Consider the following 17,974-nt stretch of genomic DNA (forward strand, 5'->3'; position numbering starts at 1 on the left):
TTTCCTGTTGGTATTTCCTGTCCGGTATTCTTCCCGTTTATTTTGTCCTGTTTAATATCGGTTTCCAGTTTTGTTCCTGTCTAGTTTGTCCTGTTTATTTTTGATATCCTGTTTTGATATCAATCCTGTGTGTCCCGTCTTGTCCGGTATCGACCCCATCTGTCCAATATCTTCTCGGGCAATTGGTATCGATCTCATCGGCCTCTGGCTTCCTTTCACTCCACGCCAGACTACTGCCCAACGTGCATGATTCCCCATTTCCCATGTTGCGTGAGAAACGTCATGCATTTGGGTCCTGATCCTGTTCCGGTTCATGACATAACTGGGCCTGTAAAAGGGATATGTTCTTTCATCTCACTGCTTAATAGTATTCAATTGTAAATAATCGTAAAAAAAATTAAGATTTCTACTTCACGCATTCTGCTTATCACAGATTCTTTTTGGAACGTAACCCCCACAATTTTCAAAGGTTCACTGTAATAACATCGTAATAACATCATATATTATTTTAGAAATGCATATCAAACGGGTATCCTTACTCTCTAACCAGTAACAAAAAAGTAATAGTTGTTGAAAAGATGGAAGTGTTGAACTGGAAGTGTTTGTTTGGTTGAAGTTACTTACAGTATTTGAAATGTATTAAAATTATAATCAGCCAGACTGTTTGAGTAAAGTTTATTTTCAGCTCTACTTTAAAGAAGAACTTGAAGTTCCAAAACAATCATATGACTTAATGATTAACTTAGTGGGTGACCAAAATAAAATCTTCTGTAAATGAGTGATTTATATTGCTTTAGTATCAAGTAGAGCAAATTAAATGAACGAATGAATGAATGAATTAAATGCCTATACAATGGTTATAAAGAACTACTCTTTCTAGGGCAAAGTAAGATCAACAAAAAAGATGAAAATAAAAGATAAAAAAGTAAAAAATAGTATATTCATGCTATATAATAAATATTTGAATATTCGCAATGGCAGTAGTACGTAACAATTGCACATGTGCATTATGTTCATGAACGTTGTAGATGGGAGTTCAGGGTTTCAATGGCTCTGGCTAAGTTCTACCATACCTTTCATAATAATGAACGATGTGCCATGTTTCAAAGAAGTGACAGTTTTGCAGATACGAACAGAAAGATGAGTGTACGTAACGGCTACAGCTGGGTCCTTGAAGCGATTGATCCGTAACGGCGGTCAACATGTTGCTGTCCATGCAAATTAATTTACCCGGCTGCCAAGTTTCACAATGTTTATTATTAGATGAGAGTGTAAATAGTGTCAAAGAGTCACTTCTAATGGTTCTCATTTACGGCTCATGCACACAACTGCATCTGGAATTGTCTTTGCGGATGCTGCATGGAATCCATTGCGCATTTAGTGTGTTTTTAGAATACTAAGGGTTCAGACGGGTGCTTGAAATCCTTGAAAATGCTTGAATTTAGGTTTTTGAGACGAAGTGCTTGTAAATGCTTTGAAATGTGAGCACGTTTCTCACCAAGTCAGCTTAAAAATGAGGCTAATACTGCCCTCTGGTGGCCTTGCTTTAACCATTGCGTTTCTTATCTCTTGTGAATAACTGCAGCTGGCATTAGTTTGTACGGCATTCTGCTATGATGCGTCATGGCCACCTACGGGTCACGCCCAAGATGACAGGTGCATGCTACACCTAAACAGGGCACCAAGTGTAACTATTTGTGTGGGTTATGATGTATTTTGTAGGGTGAATTTCCTTCCCCTTTTGTGTTTGTGTGTGTATAGAAAATTAAAAATAACAAGTAAGATCAAACAACAAACTAGCTTGAGGGCCAAGGGGATTTCTACATATATGACTTCACATTTGAATTTTTTTATGTATAACAATTACCTAATATGTTCACATATAATCCGGATTGGGAACTATAGAATACAATACCAAAATCATGGGGTCGGGTTATATGTACATAAAAAATGCAAAATTAAAAAAAAAACACTAGCATAGCCATCCAACAGCCCACAGCTGTTTGGTTTCTTACTCTGCCCCAGCCCGATCTCTTCCTGTTCCGTCAATCTGCACTGACTCGATTGTGCTTGAGAGGGACCACATCTCATTTTATTATGATTTCGTGTGCTTTATTGCCTTTATAATTTTACAATGTTAAAGGGGCCAAGGAAAGTTAGATATAAGGAAAATTGGAAAACAGTGAGAGGAAGAAAAGGTTGTATAAGTAGGTGTCTGCCATCAAATCACTGCTTAAAAGTGCAGTAAATGGTGTAAACCAGTTTGTTTTCGTTTCATTTCACATCAGGGTTGGGTAGGGTTACTTTAACTTGATTACTTTCAATTACTTTTGGATTACTCCAATACCAAATATGCTAATAAAAGACAAAAGAAACTAAATATGAATAAAATTATGACTCACAACACGTAGTAAGCTTTCTCTCCTGGCTTTGATCTATTTGATCCCCCGGCAAAACTAACATAAAATGTTCATTTTCGATAACCTGTTTTGATATCAATCCTGTCTGTTCCGTCCTGTTCGGTATCGACCCCATCTGTCCGATATCTGCTCGGGCAATTTGTATCGATCTCGTAGACCTCTGGCTTCCTATCATTCCACACCAGACTACTGCCTAACGTGCATGACTCCCCATTTCCTGTAAAATAAAAGGCTTGTGTGAGAAACGGCACACATTTGGGTCCTGATCCTGTTCAGGTTCATGACAATATGTAATTATGTTTTATCAACTTTATTGACTTTTATTTTATTTTTTGTTTTTTAAATGTCCGACCAGGGCAGCACGGCGGTGCAGTGGTTAGCGCTTGTGCGGCACAGTTCATGTCATGGGAACCTGTCGTGGGTTCAAATCCAGCTCCAGACTTTCTGTGCGGAGTTTGTATGTTCTCCCCGTGCTTGCGTGGGTTTCCTCCGGGCACTCCGGTTTCCTCCCACATTCCAAAGACATGCATTTCAGGTGAATTGGCCGGTCCAAATTGTCCCTAGGTGTGAATGAGCGATTGAGTTGTCTGTCCCTGTGTGCCCTGCGATTGGCTGGCAACCAGTTCAGGGTGTCCCCTGCCCACTGCCCGATGATTGCTGGGATGGGCTACAGCCCCCCGCGACCCTACTGAGGATAAGCGGTACGGCTAATGAGATGAGATGAGATGTCCGACCAGCCAAACAGTTAGCATGTTGACCTTTATTTTTACTGATATATTTCCCCTTTTCACTTGTACTCATGTACTTCCTTTAGCTTTATAAAATCACGTATTCGGTACCAATAAGAGAAAGAAAGCTTTCATAAAGTTGCGGCAGTCCGCAGGGGAATCACAAGGGACCACATCAGTTGCAGAGGCAATATGTGCATTGACACGTCGACAATAATTTTCTATTTGCTGCTGTTCCGGATGCAGTGTGCACTCGGCGTTAATGAGTATCAATTAACCTCTGCAGTGGGTGAATGCACCCCTAATGTTTCTTTTGTTCTGAAAGTACACTAACCTATCTTTGGAGTACGGATCATATCTAGCATTCTGTTTCTAGGGATTTACTAGCAACCAGTCTACTTTGTTGTCAGCTTTGTTGTCCTACTAGATACTGTAGATCCCTGCTCATCCATGGCTATTACAAACATAAACTCAAATAGAAATATCCACCTCAGTATCGCAGTAATGCGATACTTTTCAATCAAAAAGTGTGAAACCGGTTAACAAAGTGACACAGTCAATGTTTGAAAGCGCTCGTCGGGTCTTAATCTTCAGCAGTGCGCAGTATCAACACGCTGGCTGCATTCTCTTTGCCTTGAGAAACTCCTCAGATCTCGAAGGGGTTTAGTAATCTTGAGGCTGCTTCAAAATGAAGATAGAAGGACTGTGTTGTGCCGAGGAGCTATAATTAGAGCTGATGGTTTTGTTATTTTGTGAAGTGCAGTCAAGTTGTGATGGCCTGCAGGTCTGTACATAGTTAGAGCGTGTTTGGGAATAAGATAAAAATCCGAGAATTAGTCATTTGCTCTCATTAATTCCCAAACGCACCAATGTGTTGTGTGAAGAAGGAAGGACTTTTCTTTCTCTGAGTGTTCATTTGACATTCATGCTGGGAGAATGGTTAAACAATAGCTGGAGGTTAACAGTTCCGTTTAGGTTTTTATTACAAATAAACTGAGAAAAGATGTGATACAGGACAAGGCTGTGTGTCACAAGTCCACAGTCAAAACTGTGGGACAGTCCCAAAAACCTTAACCATGGGAAATAAAAAAAATATAAGTAAAGTAAAGTATAAATCCCCCAAAACAAAGAACATTTGTTCTAACAGGAATTCATATGATGATCCCATTTTCTGACTCAGAAATAAAACCCGGCCTGGCTCATTATTGTCTGAGGATTTTCCACTCCTGTTTAGTTTTGTAGAAATGCAATTGTCAGCCATCTTGATCACACACTTGTGAATTTTGAGCCATTGTTCCGTTGTGCCGTTATATTCTGTGGTAAAACTTTAAAGAAAATGCACATCTCGGCTTTTATCTTGCCAGTCTTACCACCGAGTCAAAAATAAACACACGGAAGAATAAAAGCCCTTATTATTTATAAAATAAAGGATGATTTTATTAGATGTCCCTCATGAAAAATAAACACAATACTGTGCTAATTTTCTCTCAAATTTTGCAAGGTTCTGTCTGTCCTCCGGTTGTGCTCCTACGTAAGTTGCCCAACACACAGACTTACACTATATATGGATGGATAAAACTGTGACTTTTTTACCATGTTGTCAAGAAATAAAACAGAAGTATCTAGGAGAAATCATCCAATACACATTAGGCTTTTTTAGCCAGTAAGCTAGAGTTTGCATGTATCATTTATCTCTTTTCAACAAATCCACAGTATTAAAAAGATTTGAATTGTGGGAAACTGTAATGCTCACAAGTAAATACACTAATTGTGTTAATCTACGATATATATATAGTTCTTACTTTGCAGACATTCACTTAATACAGGTGGCTTTTGAATGGATCAACCCAAAAAATTGGGGGGAATACGATATATCTATTTCTGTCATGATTACCGATATGCATCACCTGTGCCCACTCCTTTGGCGCCAACTGCCTCGGACTCGGATTGGCTCTCTGTCCCTATTCAAACCCAGTCCTATCTGTCCCCTGTTGTCAGTCCGTCTGCGAACTTCAGTTCACACTAGGCAAGCCTTTTTTTCGACCCTGACTTTTTGCTCCTGTCTGTCCCCCGGCTTCGACCCGTTTTTGATCCTGACCACGTCTACTCTCCCGTCCCGGCTTTCAACCTTTTATGTCCTCGACCACGTCTACTCTCCTTTTTTGGCTTTTGACTTCCGATCCCGACCATATTTTTGCTCTCCTGTCCCGGCTATCGACTTGTTTTTCTGCCATCGCTCGCCACGGAAGTCCCACTTCCGCGTTCAGAGCGACCTGCTTCCCACGCCCAGCGATCACCGGATCGTGGGGGCAACCCTTTCCTTTCTTCCAATAAAACTGAGAGAAACGTAACGCAAGTGGGTCTTGTCTCCTTTCTGGTCAATTACCTACAAAGCCTGGAAGATAAATACAGCCTGGTGCTTTACTGGATGGGGGAAAAAAAATCATGAATGAAATGGTGCATATTAGTTATTTTCTTTGATCACTCGGCTAAACGTCTTGAAGTCGCAGCCTGCTTGCTTTGATTATACACTCATGCACGTCTGAAGGGATCATGTGTTTCGATGCATACGTTTATTAAAATCAGGTTAATCCCTGAGAAGATGCTCTTTCTTAGAAACACTTAGTCGTGATATGATGCCGCATATTCCTTGATTCTTGGAGTTGGGAAATCCAGAAACACAAGGGCATGGATTCTTGCGGGAATTTGTGACTTTCATTATATCTAATTGTCCCAACAAGAGTGCCGTAGAGACAAAGTGATATTCTTCACACAATGTTTGTCTCACTTCTCGAGTTGTGTGCGAATGAAAAGGTGTAATGATTCGTGTAATCTGACTCAATGGCACGTGAAAATATAATGATGTGGAAAAGTGTTATGAACACAGGGTGGTGCCGCTTGGTTTAATTTAGGCTCATCGAAAGCATCATTTTAAATCAAGACGCTTCAGAGAGTTTGATGTATTTTGGCTGAACAGAGGGAGATCGATCTCACAAGAGCTTTGTCCTATTATGTAGAAAATATATTTTGGTGAATAGCTTTTGTTTTTATTGATTTAATGAACTTATTATTCTAAGTCAATATTGAATACAATTTCTGTATTGGGACCTTTTGTCATGAGAAAGAAAGGTATTCTCTCGGTTTTTGCAGTTTTCTGTTCCATAACCACCCATATTAAGTGGATTTTCCGCAATGTGCAATCAGTCTATTTTCCTAGCTAAAACGGAAATGGGGAGGGAAATTTGTAGATAAGAAAAAGTGGCATTATTAAGGTAACACAACTTATAAAATCAACTTTTTGATTACTTAAAAAGCAAAAGATGAAGCACTAGAAGCAAATCGTGACAATTAAAGCAATATAATAAATTAATGGTTTAATTTATCATCTATCGATCTAGTTGGTTGGATCCCTTAACCAAATGGGTCGTAGGAACACCATTTCCTGTGGTGTATCTTGTGCATGTACATCCTGGTGGCACCTCTCCAGGCCAACAGATAATCTATTGATCTAGATCTAATGATTGGTCTATTTATCTATATAGATGTGTCTTGGATTGAGCCTGAACGGCAAACTAATAAATGCATTAAAAAAACAAAAAACAAAAATAAATTTTAAATCATTTAATAAATATGATTTTAAAAATCATCCCATATGCTGAAAATATTTCCAAGTAAGGTACTAGTATTTTTTATAAATTACTTTTAATTGATCCTTTTCTTCTACTAATATAAGCGATAATATCACCCATTTTGAATTTTTTTAAACTATATTTTTATATAGAAAGAAAAACACATATTTATATATTTCTTTTACTGCCGGTAACTTCCGACTTATGACCTGACCAACTGATTGTTAATCCTTTTCATTGGCGCCATCTGCTTTTGACACAGTATCTACTTCTTAAGTGGATACATTTCTGTACTGTATTGATATATACGTTATACCGTATACGACAAGTTAACAGAAAAAGCATAACACAATTAATCAGTTTACCTGTATGTATTACTACGATATTTTGATGCTGCAAAGCACTGTGGGACTTGTAGAGAAGACACGAAAGACACAGGCAAACTGTGATTACTCTAAAATAAAGACCATTATTGGTTTATTTCCCTAGAACATTTCAATATTACTTGCCGCCCCAACAGAGAAATTGCCACAGTTGTACCCATCCATATATAGTGTAAACCCATGCTTCTGGGAAGCCACGTACAAACACAACTGGTAATCAAACGGACCGCTGCAATGGTGCACACTTTTGTCGCGAGGAGGAAACGGTTGTTTTATTAAAATTAGAGGTTCATAAACCATAACTGTGAAGTACCTGCTAACCACTGCTCGACCCCTGCAAATACGCCATGCTGTTGATTTATTATTTATTTTTTCATCACATCTTGCCTCTGTGTAATGTGTAATCAAACTTGCTGCTTGGCTCATCTGTCGCCTAAGGATACTGTTATGTAGCCTTAATAGTCTTGTGAAAGTCCACCCACTCGGTTCTTTGACGTCTTAATGGATCCCCACCGGACTTCATCGGCTCCTCCTTATTTCCTCAATCAAATCTGGCTTCATTTTTGCTGTCACTGCTGTTTTCTTTCTTAATGTATTGCCGTAGAGCATGGGTGTCAAATTCATTTTAACTCGGGGGCCACACGATAGGACAAACATTCTGCCAGGGGCCGGACTAGTAGATTAAAGAGAAAAAAAACAGAGATAAAGAAATAAGAGAAAGAGGGGGAGAGAGCGTGAGAAACAAAAGAGATATAAAGAGAAGTCGTGAGAGAGGGGGAAAGAAAGGGAGTGGAAGAAAGAAATCCAAAGAGAAATAGAAAGACAGAAGGAGAGAAAAGAGAAAAGAAAGCGCAAAGGGTAGGAAGAGAGGAGGAGAAAAGAGAGAAAAGGAAAAAAGGTTAGAGCAAAGAAGTTAAAATGACAGAGAGAAAGAGACAAAGAGGAACAAAGGAAGAGAAAAAGAGACACAGAGAGTGAAAGATACAGAGACAGAGAGTGGGAGAAAAGGGTTGGGAAAGAGAGAGAGAGAAAGAAATACAAGTACAGTGTCTTTGTTTGAGGCACCTTTCTTACGCATCAACAAGTAGACATATTTCAACCTGCAGCTTGTTTTTTTCTTGCGCTTCTCTGAGTGTTGTCTCGCGGGCCGGATTCAATCCCTTAGCGGGCCCAATCTGGCCTGCGGGCTGCCTGTTTGACACCTGTAGAGAGAGCTGAACTTCTGTTTTTTTCCCTGTGTGTGACTGAAAAAGAGTTAGTTAGCTTGAAAAAATTAGCCTAACAAGAAAATATAGCAAGAGATAGCTTGAGTGGTTGACAGGTAAAGTTAGCAACGTAAGCTAGCAAGCATGATGTTGAAGATGGGATCCAGTGACCATAAAAATAAAATATTTAAAATATTTAAATATTTTTATTTAATATATCAAAAAAATAATCTTAATCAAATTGAGAGGCAATTATAGTCTCTATGAGCGCAATCATGACCATGTCGTTGATTATTATGAGGTAGGGGTCACTGACCTTTTTTGAAACGGAGTTCTTCCTTGAGCACTGAGCAATGGGATCTTGTTTGATATTTTTGTGATAGTAAAACACAAACTAATGCTAATATGACTTAAAAAAGATTACGTAAGGTAAAATGGTGTGCAATCCAAGGCACCTTTCGTAATGTAACATTTAAAGAGACTTTAATGATGACAGTTGTATCAACTTTTTAAATGGCCTCTTTGATTTGAAATTAGCATGTTGTCAAATTTCTATTGTACTGTAGTTTACATGTTTATTTGTATAGCTCTTAATCAGTCTCAAAGGGCTGCACAAACTACAGACTATTATCACACCATCCCCTGATCTAAGACCTACATGAGGGCAAGGAAAAACTCAAAAAACCTCAACATAAGGAAAATAAAGAAACCTTGAGAAGGGACTTCACAGTAAAGTAAATAAATTATGTCATTACTTAATTCATGTGCAGAAAAATTAAAGAATGCCTCCATTATTGACAGTTGTTTAAGCACCATTAAACCTAATGATTCGGAGTTGCATGTTTTCAGTTTGACTGCGGGCGTTTTCTTTTGTTTTTTTTTTTAAGCGAAAATCATAAATTTTGCATTTTTCTGACACGATACTTGACAAATCGCTAAACTATGAATAAATTGTTTTCTACAGCAATGCATTAGAAAAGTGGATTTAGAATAAACAACATTTTGGTTAGTCTGTTTACTCCATTAATCACCAAAATAACCAACAAATTCATCTAAGATTGGAATCATTGTTGCAGTTTTAATCTTTAAGATTTATAGTCTACTTAAAAAATGAAATGGCTCCAGATTATTCTACTGTGTGCAACTAGTTGATTAAATAAAATTGAGTAAATTCAACTTATCATTTATTTCCAGGTTATATATATTAAAAAGACAATCCGAAGTGCTGTGTCATCAAAACATTCATCATTAACGACCACTTGCCTCCAAAATCCTATTCACCACACCCATACACATATTCACTCAACCGAATAACTATGAAAAGGCATGGTGGGGCACATATAAACTATGTTGGGAAAAAAACATGGACTCTGTGGGCTTGCAGCCACCATGTTGTCAACATTTGAGTTGTGCTGCTTCTAAAGAAAATCAAAATATATTCTAACCAGGAACATAAATGTTTTCTGTCCAAGTGATTGACACTCGTTTGGTCGCGATCCATTATCTTCGATTGCTTATTGCTGCGAGCAGAGACTGGCAGAGCGAGTTTTTGTAGGGCCTAGCAGATCTCTTTTGCCACTGTATTTTTGCCTAAAATGAACTGCACTTGTGCTGCCACAATCACTTATCCCCAATCTTATATTTTTGTGAGTGAGGACCGGCATCTGCCACTTCTTCGGGACTTGTGCCAGTCGGTCCAGCCTAAAATTAAATACTCAGTCATCGCAAAAGTCCATTATCCCCGGTTGACTATTGCTGAGAGCAGGGGCCAGTAGAGTTGTTTTTTCCCATTTTTCTATGCCTAAATTTGCCATTGTGGCCCGAATAAAATGAACTGCACAGTTTGGGCTGTGAACCATCATCCCCAAGCAAATTGTGATGTGCGTGGTGGCTCTTTTTCTTTTTCTCTCCCCCGCCTAGGAGTAACAGCGTACGATCCATTATACTTTAGTTGACTAAAGCTGAGAGCAGAGGCAGGGAAAGTTTTTGTGTTTAATGTAGCAGCGCTTCTTTCCTTTTCTTCTGCCTAAAATGAACAGGGCCCACGGGGCCGCGATCCATTATCCCTGATCGACCATTTTTGCACGAGGGGATACTTAGCGGGTTTTCTCATATCTTGGGGGGTAAGGTCCCCATGAACCGCGATAAACAAGAAATTACAGTATCGTATGTGTGATTCAGTGTGATTCAGAGTTGGATTTGGAGTCGCTTCAAATGGCACTGCAGCTATCACTCAAAAAAAAAATCGTATTAAGCGGTTGTGGGATCGCTTTATCTTGATTTACATGAATTTCATTTTCATGCCCGGTCAGCAGGCAATCATAGAGCATGTCAATGTGTTTTCACGTTGTCTCTGGCATGATATATGTACCACGGCGTCTGTGTATGAGCGTGTATTTTCTATTTTATTTCAGGCGCATGCACTGTACAGAAGCAGCATTTTCTAACATTTGTGCTATGGTTGGTGATTACAGGCAATCCTTCCAACAGCCAAAACAAAAAAAGCATAAAGCAGCGATTCCTCAAGCTGCTGCCGTGCTGCACGCCCTCGGCCGCCCCCTCAATCAGTCAAAGCAAGTCCTCCTTCACTCTATACACGTCTTTGACTTGATTTTGTGTGTCTTGCCCTCTTTTGGGGATTAGCGCCGAGCCGCCGCTGACACTTTATGGCAACAATGGCCCAAACAAACCACCTGAAAAGCATCTCGGGTTTACGGATGCCTGACACACAGAACACGTATTTTTGAGGCCATTATTTCCCTAAAATTAAAATTCAACTTATACCTGTCAACCTATATGATTTTGTTGTGTTTTATGTATTTTTTTTAATAAAATATTTAACTTTACGATTTCTGCCTACTCTGTGGATTTCCCTGTTCTTAAACATGCTGTGCCTTTGAGAGACAACTAGATGATGTTACTGCTATTCCTTTAAACATGCACATTGTTTCCTGCCATGTTCAGTCTTACCAAGTCGTGACCCGGCATGTCTGACAATCTGATTTTAATTCATTTGTTGTGTTTAATTGACACTGTTCATTGGCTAATTGTTCATCTTTACAGTTCTGTGTGGATTTTCTTTTTGAAGAAAAAAAACGCCTTTGCTTATTTTAATGCATCCCTTTGAACTTCTTAAAATTAAGTCCTCCCTTGTGGACCTTGTGTAAAGGTTATCCTTGCAGATAAACAGTAGTTTGACCTAGTTGATTATAAAATGACTGTAAACAATTTATCCCCCACGAATGGATTCATTTTTTTAGTTTACTTAAAATATATTGTATTCTTGTTTGGTTTTACACTTAGTTTGATCTCCTTATTATCCATGTATCTCTTTTCTCGTTTTAAATAAAAAAAATGCAAAAATATGAACAAAAACACATAGGATAAAAACAAAATGTCTTGTATTTGCCTCCTTGATTAGATAAAGAGCTTTCAACTTAATCTCCTGTATTCTAGTACAAACAAAGTCAAGTCAAGTCAAGTCATTTTTATTTGTATAGCCCTTAATCACAAAGAGTCTCAAAGGGCTGCACAGGTTATTACACAGACTATTTTTCAGACTATTATTACATCATCCCCTGATCTGGAACCAACGTGAGGGCAAGGAAAAACTCAAAAACCTCAACATGAGGAAAATGAAGAAACCTTGAGAAGGGACCGCATAATCTTACGTAGTATAATCTTCTGCTACAAAGTTGAATCAACTAAGAGTTACTTAAAAGTACCTAAACGTGCTAAAGATCAGTACAATAGTGAACATAAATCATCATGTACTTGTGAGAAAGAAAATGCAAATGTATTGTGTATGTAGTCTGTATTAGACCTTCATTTCACCCCTATTTTCAGTTACATGATTAAAATCTCCACACTTCCAATCCATCATGCGACTTGGGCTTCACCAGATGCTGCTGTTTTGGTTAGCACTCTGTTAGTGTTATTAAGCACTTCAGTGTGAATCGGAACATTCTTTTATTTTATTTTATTGCTTAAATAATTGTAGAGTGCTCGAACTTAGAAACCTCCTTATGTGTACATCAATGTGTGTTTCAGAGAGGGGTGGAGAAATTTATGTGCATTGACAGAATTTTATTGTATATTTGAATGGGTCATAAAGGTAATAGCTTCTAGAGGTCGAGCTCTGACATAGAATGGGAATAAAATGGGGTATATCTGCTGGTTGGAGTGTCTCGGATTTTATTTGTTCTGGAATTGCCCTTCGCAATTGCTCCGTTTTTAGTGGTTATCATCCTGCTGTCCCAAAGTTTCAACTTGGCATGAGATGTACCCTTTACTGCCAATCCTATCCTTTGTTTTTGTGTGTGTAATCATATTTGTTATCACTTTTGGACTATTTTGGGGATTTTAAGCATCACTGACATAGGAAATAGTCTGACTCGGATCAGGATTCAAATTTTTCTTGATCAAATACGAATGAATTGTTTACATGACTAGAAACAACCCCGTATAATTGGCATTTGCTAGTATTTCAAATACAAAGCCGAAGCAAAAGCGACGTCATTATGTAAAAAGACTTCGTTTCACCATTGACTTTAAATTGGGGATGATTTTATTTATGTCTCTCACTGAAATCTATGAAGTAGCCTTGGTCTTGGCTCCATTGCTGAGTGTGCTCATACTAGGCTCTTCAGAATGTTGGACTTACTCTGTAAATGAATGGAAACAATTGTGTGGGGGGACAGAAAGTAAAACAAAAACATCAACCAATACACCTGTGGAGAAAGTTAGGGTGAGCGTCTATCATTCATTTTTGTACAAGTCCACAGTTCTTTGCAGCACCAACTGAGAAAAAATCATCCCGGATGGGGTACTTCGACAATTCAAATGTGCATACTTGCAGAAGTACAGACGCTCCTCTACTTACGATCACTCGAGTTACTAACAACGGTACATACGAACATGTTTTTCAAGATGTCGAAAAATATCTGGATATTACCGTAATGTCACGACTAGCACAAAGGGTAAATCCAATCGCGTAACGTTTACTCACAAGTTTATTGAGATAGAAGGGAAAGGCAGCGCCCGCGATCCGGTGCTCGCTGGACGCGGAAAGCAAGCCGCACACAGAACCGGAACAAGTCCGAATGCGGAAGTGAATCTTCCGGAGCGGGAGACCGTGGCGTTTAGGACGGAAAAAAACAGGTCGATAGCTGGGACAGGAGAGCGAAACGTGGCCGGGTTCAAAAATGGGTCGTAAGCCGGGTTGGGAGAGGGAAAACGTGGTCGGGATCAAAAACAGGTTGTAGCCGGAGACAAACATGGAAAATAAGGAACGGACGGATAGGAAACGGGTGCAAAAAGCGGGACCGACGGGAGTCAGAGTCAAAGTATTTGCCTTTTAGAAACGATTTTAGAAAAGGTTCGCTGACGGACTGACAACTGGAGAGTGACAGGACTGGGCTTAAAAAAGGACAGGGAACCAATCAGGTAGCCCGCAGCGGCTGGCGCCAAATGAGCAGGCACAGGTGATACTAATCGGTAATCATGACACGTAAGTTAAATTTTATCTTAGTAGAGGACAGTACTGTAGTGCTTCTCTGCTGCTTGGCGCTGTGAGAAGTCACCCAGCATCCACCCCAAAGAAGAAATTCGGCTTCTACTTCCTGGTTCGTGTAAACATAACGACATGTACTGTTTCGCTACCACGCTAAGAACTTGAACTGATAATCTCGTGCATCCATTTAATATGGTTGGTGTAAATTGTGAAGAAGAGGTGAGCCGTTTCTTTTGAAGCGAAAGTGGAATAAGAAAGCTTGATGCGGTTGAAAAAAATGGTCGGAATGCTTTTTTTCGGCCACTTTTTACCACAGAGGAGGACTTCTTGAAAAAGTTAGTTAAACTGAACTTTATTTATCTTTATAGCGCATATTATTTTTTGAAATGTTTATTTTATAGTACAAAACTAATTGTACAAGCCTTAAACATACTTATATAAACCTTAAACATACATTTCATACAAAATATAGCACTGAATCAACTTACGAACAAATTCAAATCTCGTTCTTAAGTAGGTCAGCGTCTGTAATTTGAAAATGAAATGACAAACCCAACCATTTCAATCAGATTAATTTTAGCCGGACTTAGAGTTAAGAAATGCATTATGTCACTGTCATGTCTCAACAAGAATAGAAAATCCAACTGTATGTGTGTCTCACAGACAGCGTGGAAGATGACTTTGAACTCTCCACCGTGTGCCACCGGCCGGAAAGCATGGACAAGTTGCAGGAACAGACCAAGTTCACCAAGAAGGAGTTGCAGGTTCTCTACAGGGGCTTCAAAAACGTACGAAGACAAATCCAAATCCGAATATGTTCCGCTTCACACTTACACTTTGTTTCATTGACATTTAACTTTATCAGGAGTGTCCTAGCGGCGTGGTGAACGAGGAGAACTTCAAGAACATTTACTCCCAGTTTTTTCCCCAGGGAGGTGAGGCACAAAACATAAAGTGACGCCCCACTTTCAACAAGATTATTGTACAGTGAGCTCATTGCTGGTCTTAAAGCCCTAATGTGTATTATACAGACACCCCCTAGTGGTGTACAAATAATACATTCATTTTTTATAAAACACTATTGATTGAAATAATGGGCAGAAACGTGTGTACTATCACATTAACATTACATACCAAGTTTAGAAATGTTTAATTATATCATATGCCCTTTAAAGAAGCTAACTTGTTTGGCCGCCATCTTACTGCTACGAAAGCCCAAATGATGACTTTGAGCAAAGTAGCTTGTCCCGCTAGTGCTTTTAGCATTTATCTGTAAGAACCCTGCATGTGATTGTTGATGAGTCCTGTGATTTCGGCAACCTTGACTTATTTTTCCATTGCTTCCTTCTCTCTCATACAACAGCTCTCCAGTTATTTTGTTATTACATAGTTTTTGGTCCATTTTTTTTTAAACTTTTTTTTGTTGAATTATGTTGTATATTAGCCAATTGGCTCCAGTCTTTGGCTTGCCGTGTAACGACCAGAACGGAATTAGGACTCAGATGCGTAACGTTAACCACGAGTTTTTTGAGATATAGAGGAAAGGCAGCGCCCGCGATCCGGTGCTCGCTGGACGCAGGAAGCAAGCCGCTCACGGAATCGGAACGTGTTCCGAATGTGGAAGTGGATCTTCCGGAGCGGGTAGTAGTAGTGTCGTAGACGGAAAAACAGGTCGATAGCCGGGACAGGAGAGTAAAACGTGGTCGGGATCAAAAACCGAGTCGTAAACCGGGACGGGAGATCAAAACTTGGGCGGGGTCAAAAAATATATCGTAGCCAGAGACAAACGGGGAAATCTGGAACAGACGGGTGGAAAACGGGTGAAAAAAAACGGGACTGACGGGAGTCAGAGTCAAAATGCTTGCCTTGTTGAAACAGAGGTTCCCTGATGGACTGACAACAGGTGAGTGATGGGACAGAGCTTAAGTAGGACGGGGAACCAATCAGGAAGCAGCAGCGGCTGGCACCAAACGAGCGGGGACAGGTTAAATTAATCAGTGATCAAGTATAGAAATGGGCATTTGAATTTTACCTAATAATGCTATCGAGTTTCGGCAGTGTGTCTTCTTTGATGGACACACATTCTAAGCTACAACGACCTCTAGTGGTAAATTTTTACACAGTGTGACCCTAATTTGCACCTTGACAGATTCAAGTACGTACGCACACTTCCTGTTTGAAGCCTTCGACACCGACAAGAACGGTTCAGTAAGCTTCGAGGTGATTATTTTATCCTTTATCAATAAGGCAGCCGAGTAGGATCAATACTAATTGAATTCTTTCCATGTCAGGACTTTGTATTCGGTCTGTCTATCATCCTGAGAGGGACCGTTAACGACCGCTTAAACTGGGCCTTCAACCTCTACGACCTGAACAAGGATGGCTGCATCACCAAAGACGTAAGTTTGTGTATTTATTTTCAATGATTTAGTCTTTCAGTTCTCCAAAGAGGTTTAGAATAAAAAATAATAATAATTGTACTACCAATCCAAATTAAAGCCTGATAGGGTTCTGTGATTTGCACACTTGGGTCAGATTGTGGAACCCAGAATTCAAAGTAAACAAGCTTTGCTTAATTGTTACGCTGCGCAGCAATAGACTTCTCCCTTTTTGTGACCAAAACAATCAGATATAGAATATCAATAAATAATAATTGTACTTCTTATCTGTAATAAATACTAATAGGGCTCTAAGATCTGCACACTCGGATCCAATTGTGGGAAACAGATGTATATGTAAATAAGGTGAAGCTGCATTTCGCTGTTATGCTGCTCAGCAAAGGAATACGCTGCCAATCAAAGTAAACTTGTTCTGAGTGTAAATGTTTTTAAATCTAGGTTAATATCTAGATTATTTTTCACCTGTATTACCTTCAATTGAAGGTCTTGCCAAAAATGCCTTACATTAGTGAATTTTTAAAAAGCTTTTTGAATTTCAACTTTTCTTTTACTGTTCTGGTATTTTTCTGTTTCTGATTCGAGATACCACATCTAATTATTTAATGGACAAATAATTGTATGTTAATCACTAACTATTTGTATGATCGGTTTGTCACTTTGATGCTATTTGGATTAAAAACTCTCCACATTAGCATAATTTCATCTATTTGACAGTAGACATACTGATTTTTTTTTTGTTTCTGTTTTTTCTTGCGTTATCCATACTAAAAGACCATTTATCTTCGTGTTGAATTTGAAACAAACTCTTCACAGATGTCAGAATCTAATCCTCTGTCAAACTTATTTATATAGTTCATATTTTTTCACAAATCTATTGGACACCCCAACAATGCTTTTCATTTTATTTATGGTTTTTTTCACGGTTTTCTTACATATTCATCACTATCTTGGAGGTCAAATCCAAAGTTATTATTTTGGAGGTTTATAATTTTGACCTGATAAGGTAATTTTCTTTATTTTGAAAAATTGCCATCAACATTTTTGCCCATTTCCATTTTCAAGATGGTATGAACCAAAACTAACAACTAATCATTTTATACTCAACGAAAGATACGAATTAAAACATTTTTAGTTCTACAATTCATCTAGTAATCGACAATGTAATCAAAAAAATATTCAAATAATACAATGTTTTTTTTCAGCGCAGCTTGGCGGTTGAGTGGTTAGTGTGTCCGCGGCACAGTTCAGAGGTCATGGGATCAAACCTTCCTGAGTGGAGTTTGCATGTTCTCCCCGTGCCTGCGTGGGTTTCCTCTGGGCACTCCGGTTTCGTCCCACATTCCAAAAACATAAATGTCAGATTAATTGGCCGAATCCAAATTGTCCCAAGATGTGAATGAGCAAGTGAGTTGTCTGTCCCTCTGATAAGCGGTGCAAACAATGGATGGATGGATGGATAAAATATTGAATTTTGTAGCGCAGCACGGTGGTTGAGTGGTTAGTGTGTCCGCGGCACAGCTCTGAAGTCATGGATCAAAACTTCCTGAGAAGGGTTTGCATGTTCGCCCCCTGCTTGCGTGGGTTTCCTCCGGGCACGCCGGTTTTCTCCCACATTCCAAAAACATGCATGTCAGGTTAATTGACCGGTTCAAATTGTGTTTTTGCCCATTACCCATGATGATATGAACCAAAACCGCA

The 17,974-nt window shown here is 39.1% G+C and overlaps 1 protein-coding gene across 6 annotated transcripts in view; it reads left to right on the forward strand.

The window, feature by feature from the left end:
• The window catches only part of LOC148354250 (A-type potassium channel modulatory protein KCNIP2-like), a 170,444-nt gene that overhangs the window by 143,102 nt on the left and 9,368 nt on the right, over positions 1–17,974 (forward strand). For 4 of the 6 annotated variants that reach the window (XM_088350627.1, XM_088350626.1, XM_088350624.1 and 1 more), the window contains 4 exons: positions 14,541–14,665; positions 14,743–14,812; positions 16,027–16,097; positions 16,169–16,276. In XM_088350627.1, coding sequence (XP_088206753.1) covers positions 14,541–14,665; positions 14,743–14,812; positions 16,027–16,097; positions 16,169–16,276 — 374 coding nt within the window. Of the gene's footprint in view, positions 1–10,839; positions 10,943–14,540; positions 14,666–14,742; positions 14,813–16,026; positions 16,098–16,168; positions 16,277–17,974 lie in introns of all 6 variants that reach the window. The other 2 variants (XM_088350623.1, XM_088350622.1) reach the window with 1 other exon arrangement.

This window comes from Urocampus carinirostris, chromosome 13 (genome assembly GCF_059441175.1).
Source record: "Urocampus carinirostris isolate Australia breed hairy pipefish chromosome 13, RoL_Ucar_1.0, whole genome shotgun sequence".
Classification (NCBI taxonomy): domain Eukaryota; kingdom Metazoa; phylum Chordata; class Actinopteri; order Syngnathiformes; family Syngnathidae; genus Urocampus; species Urocampus carinirostris.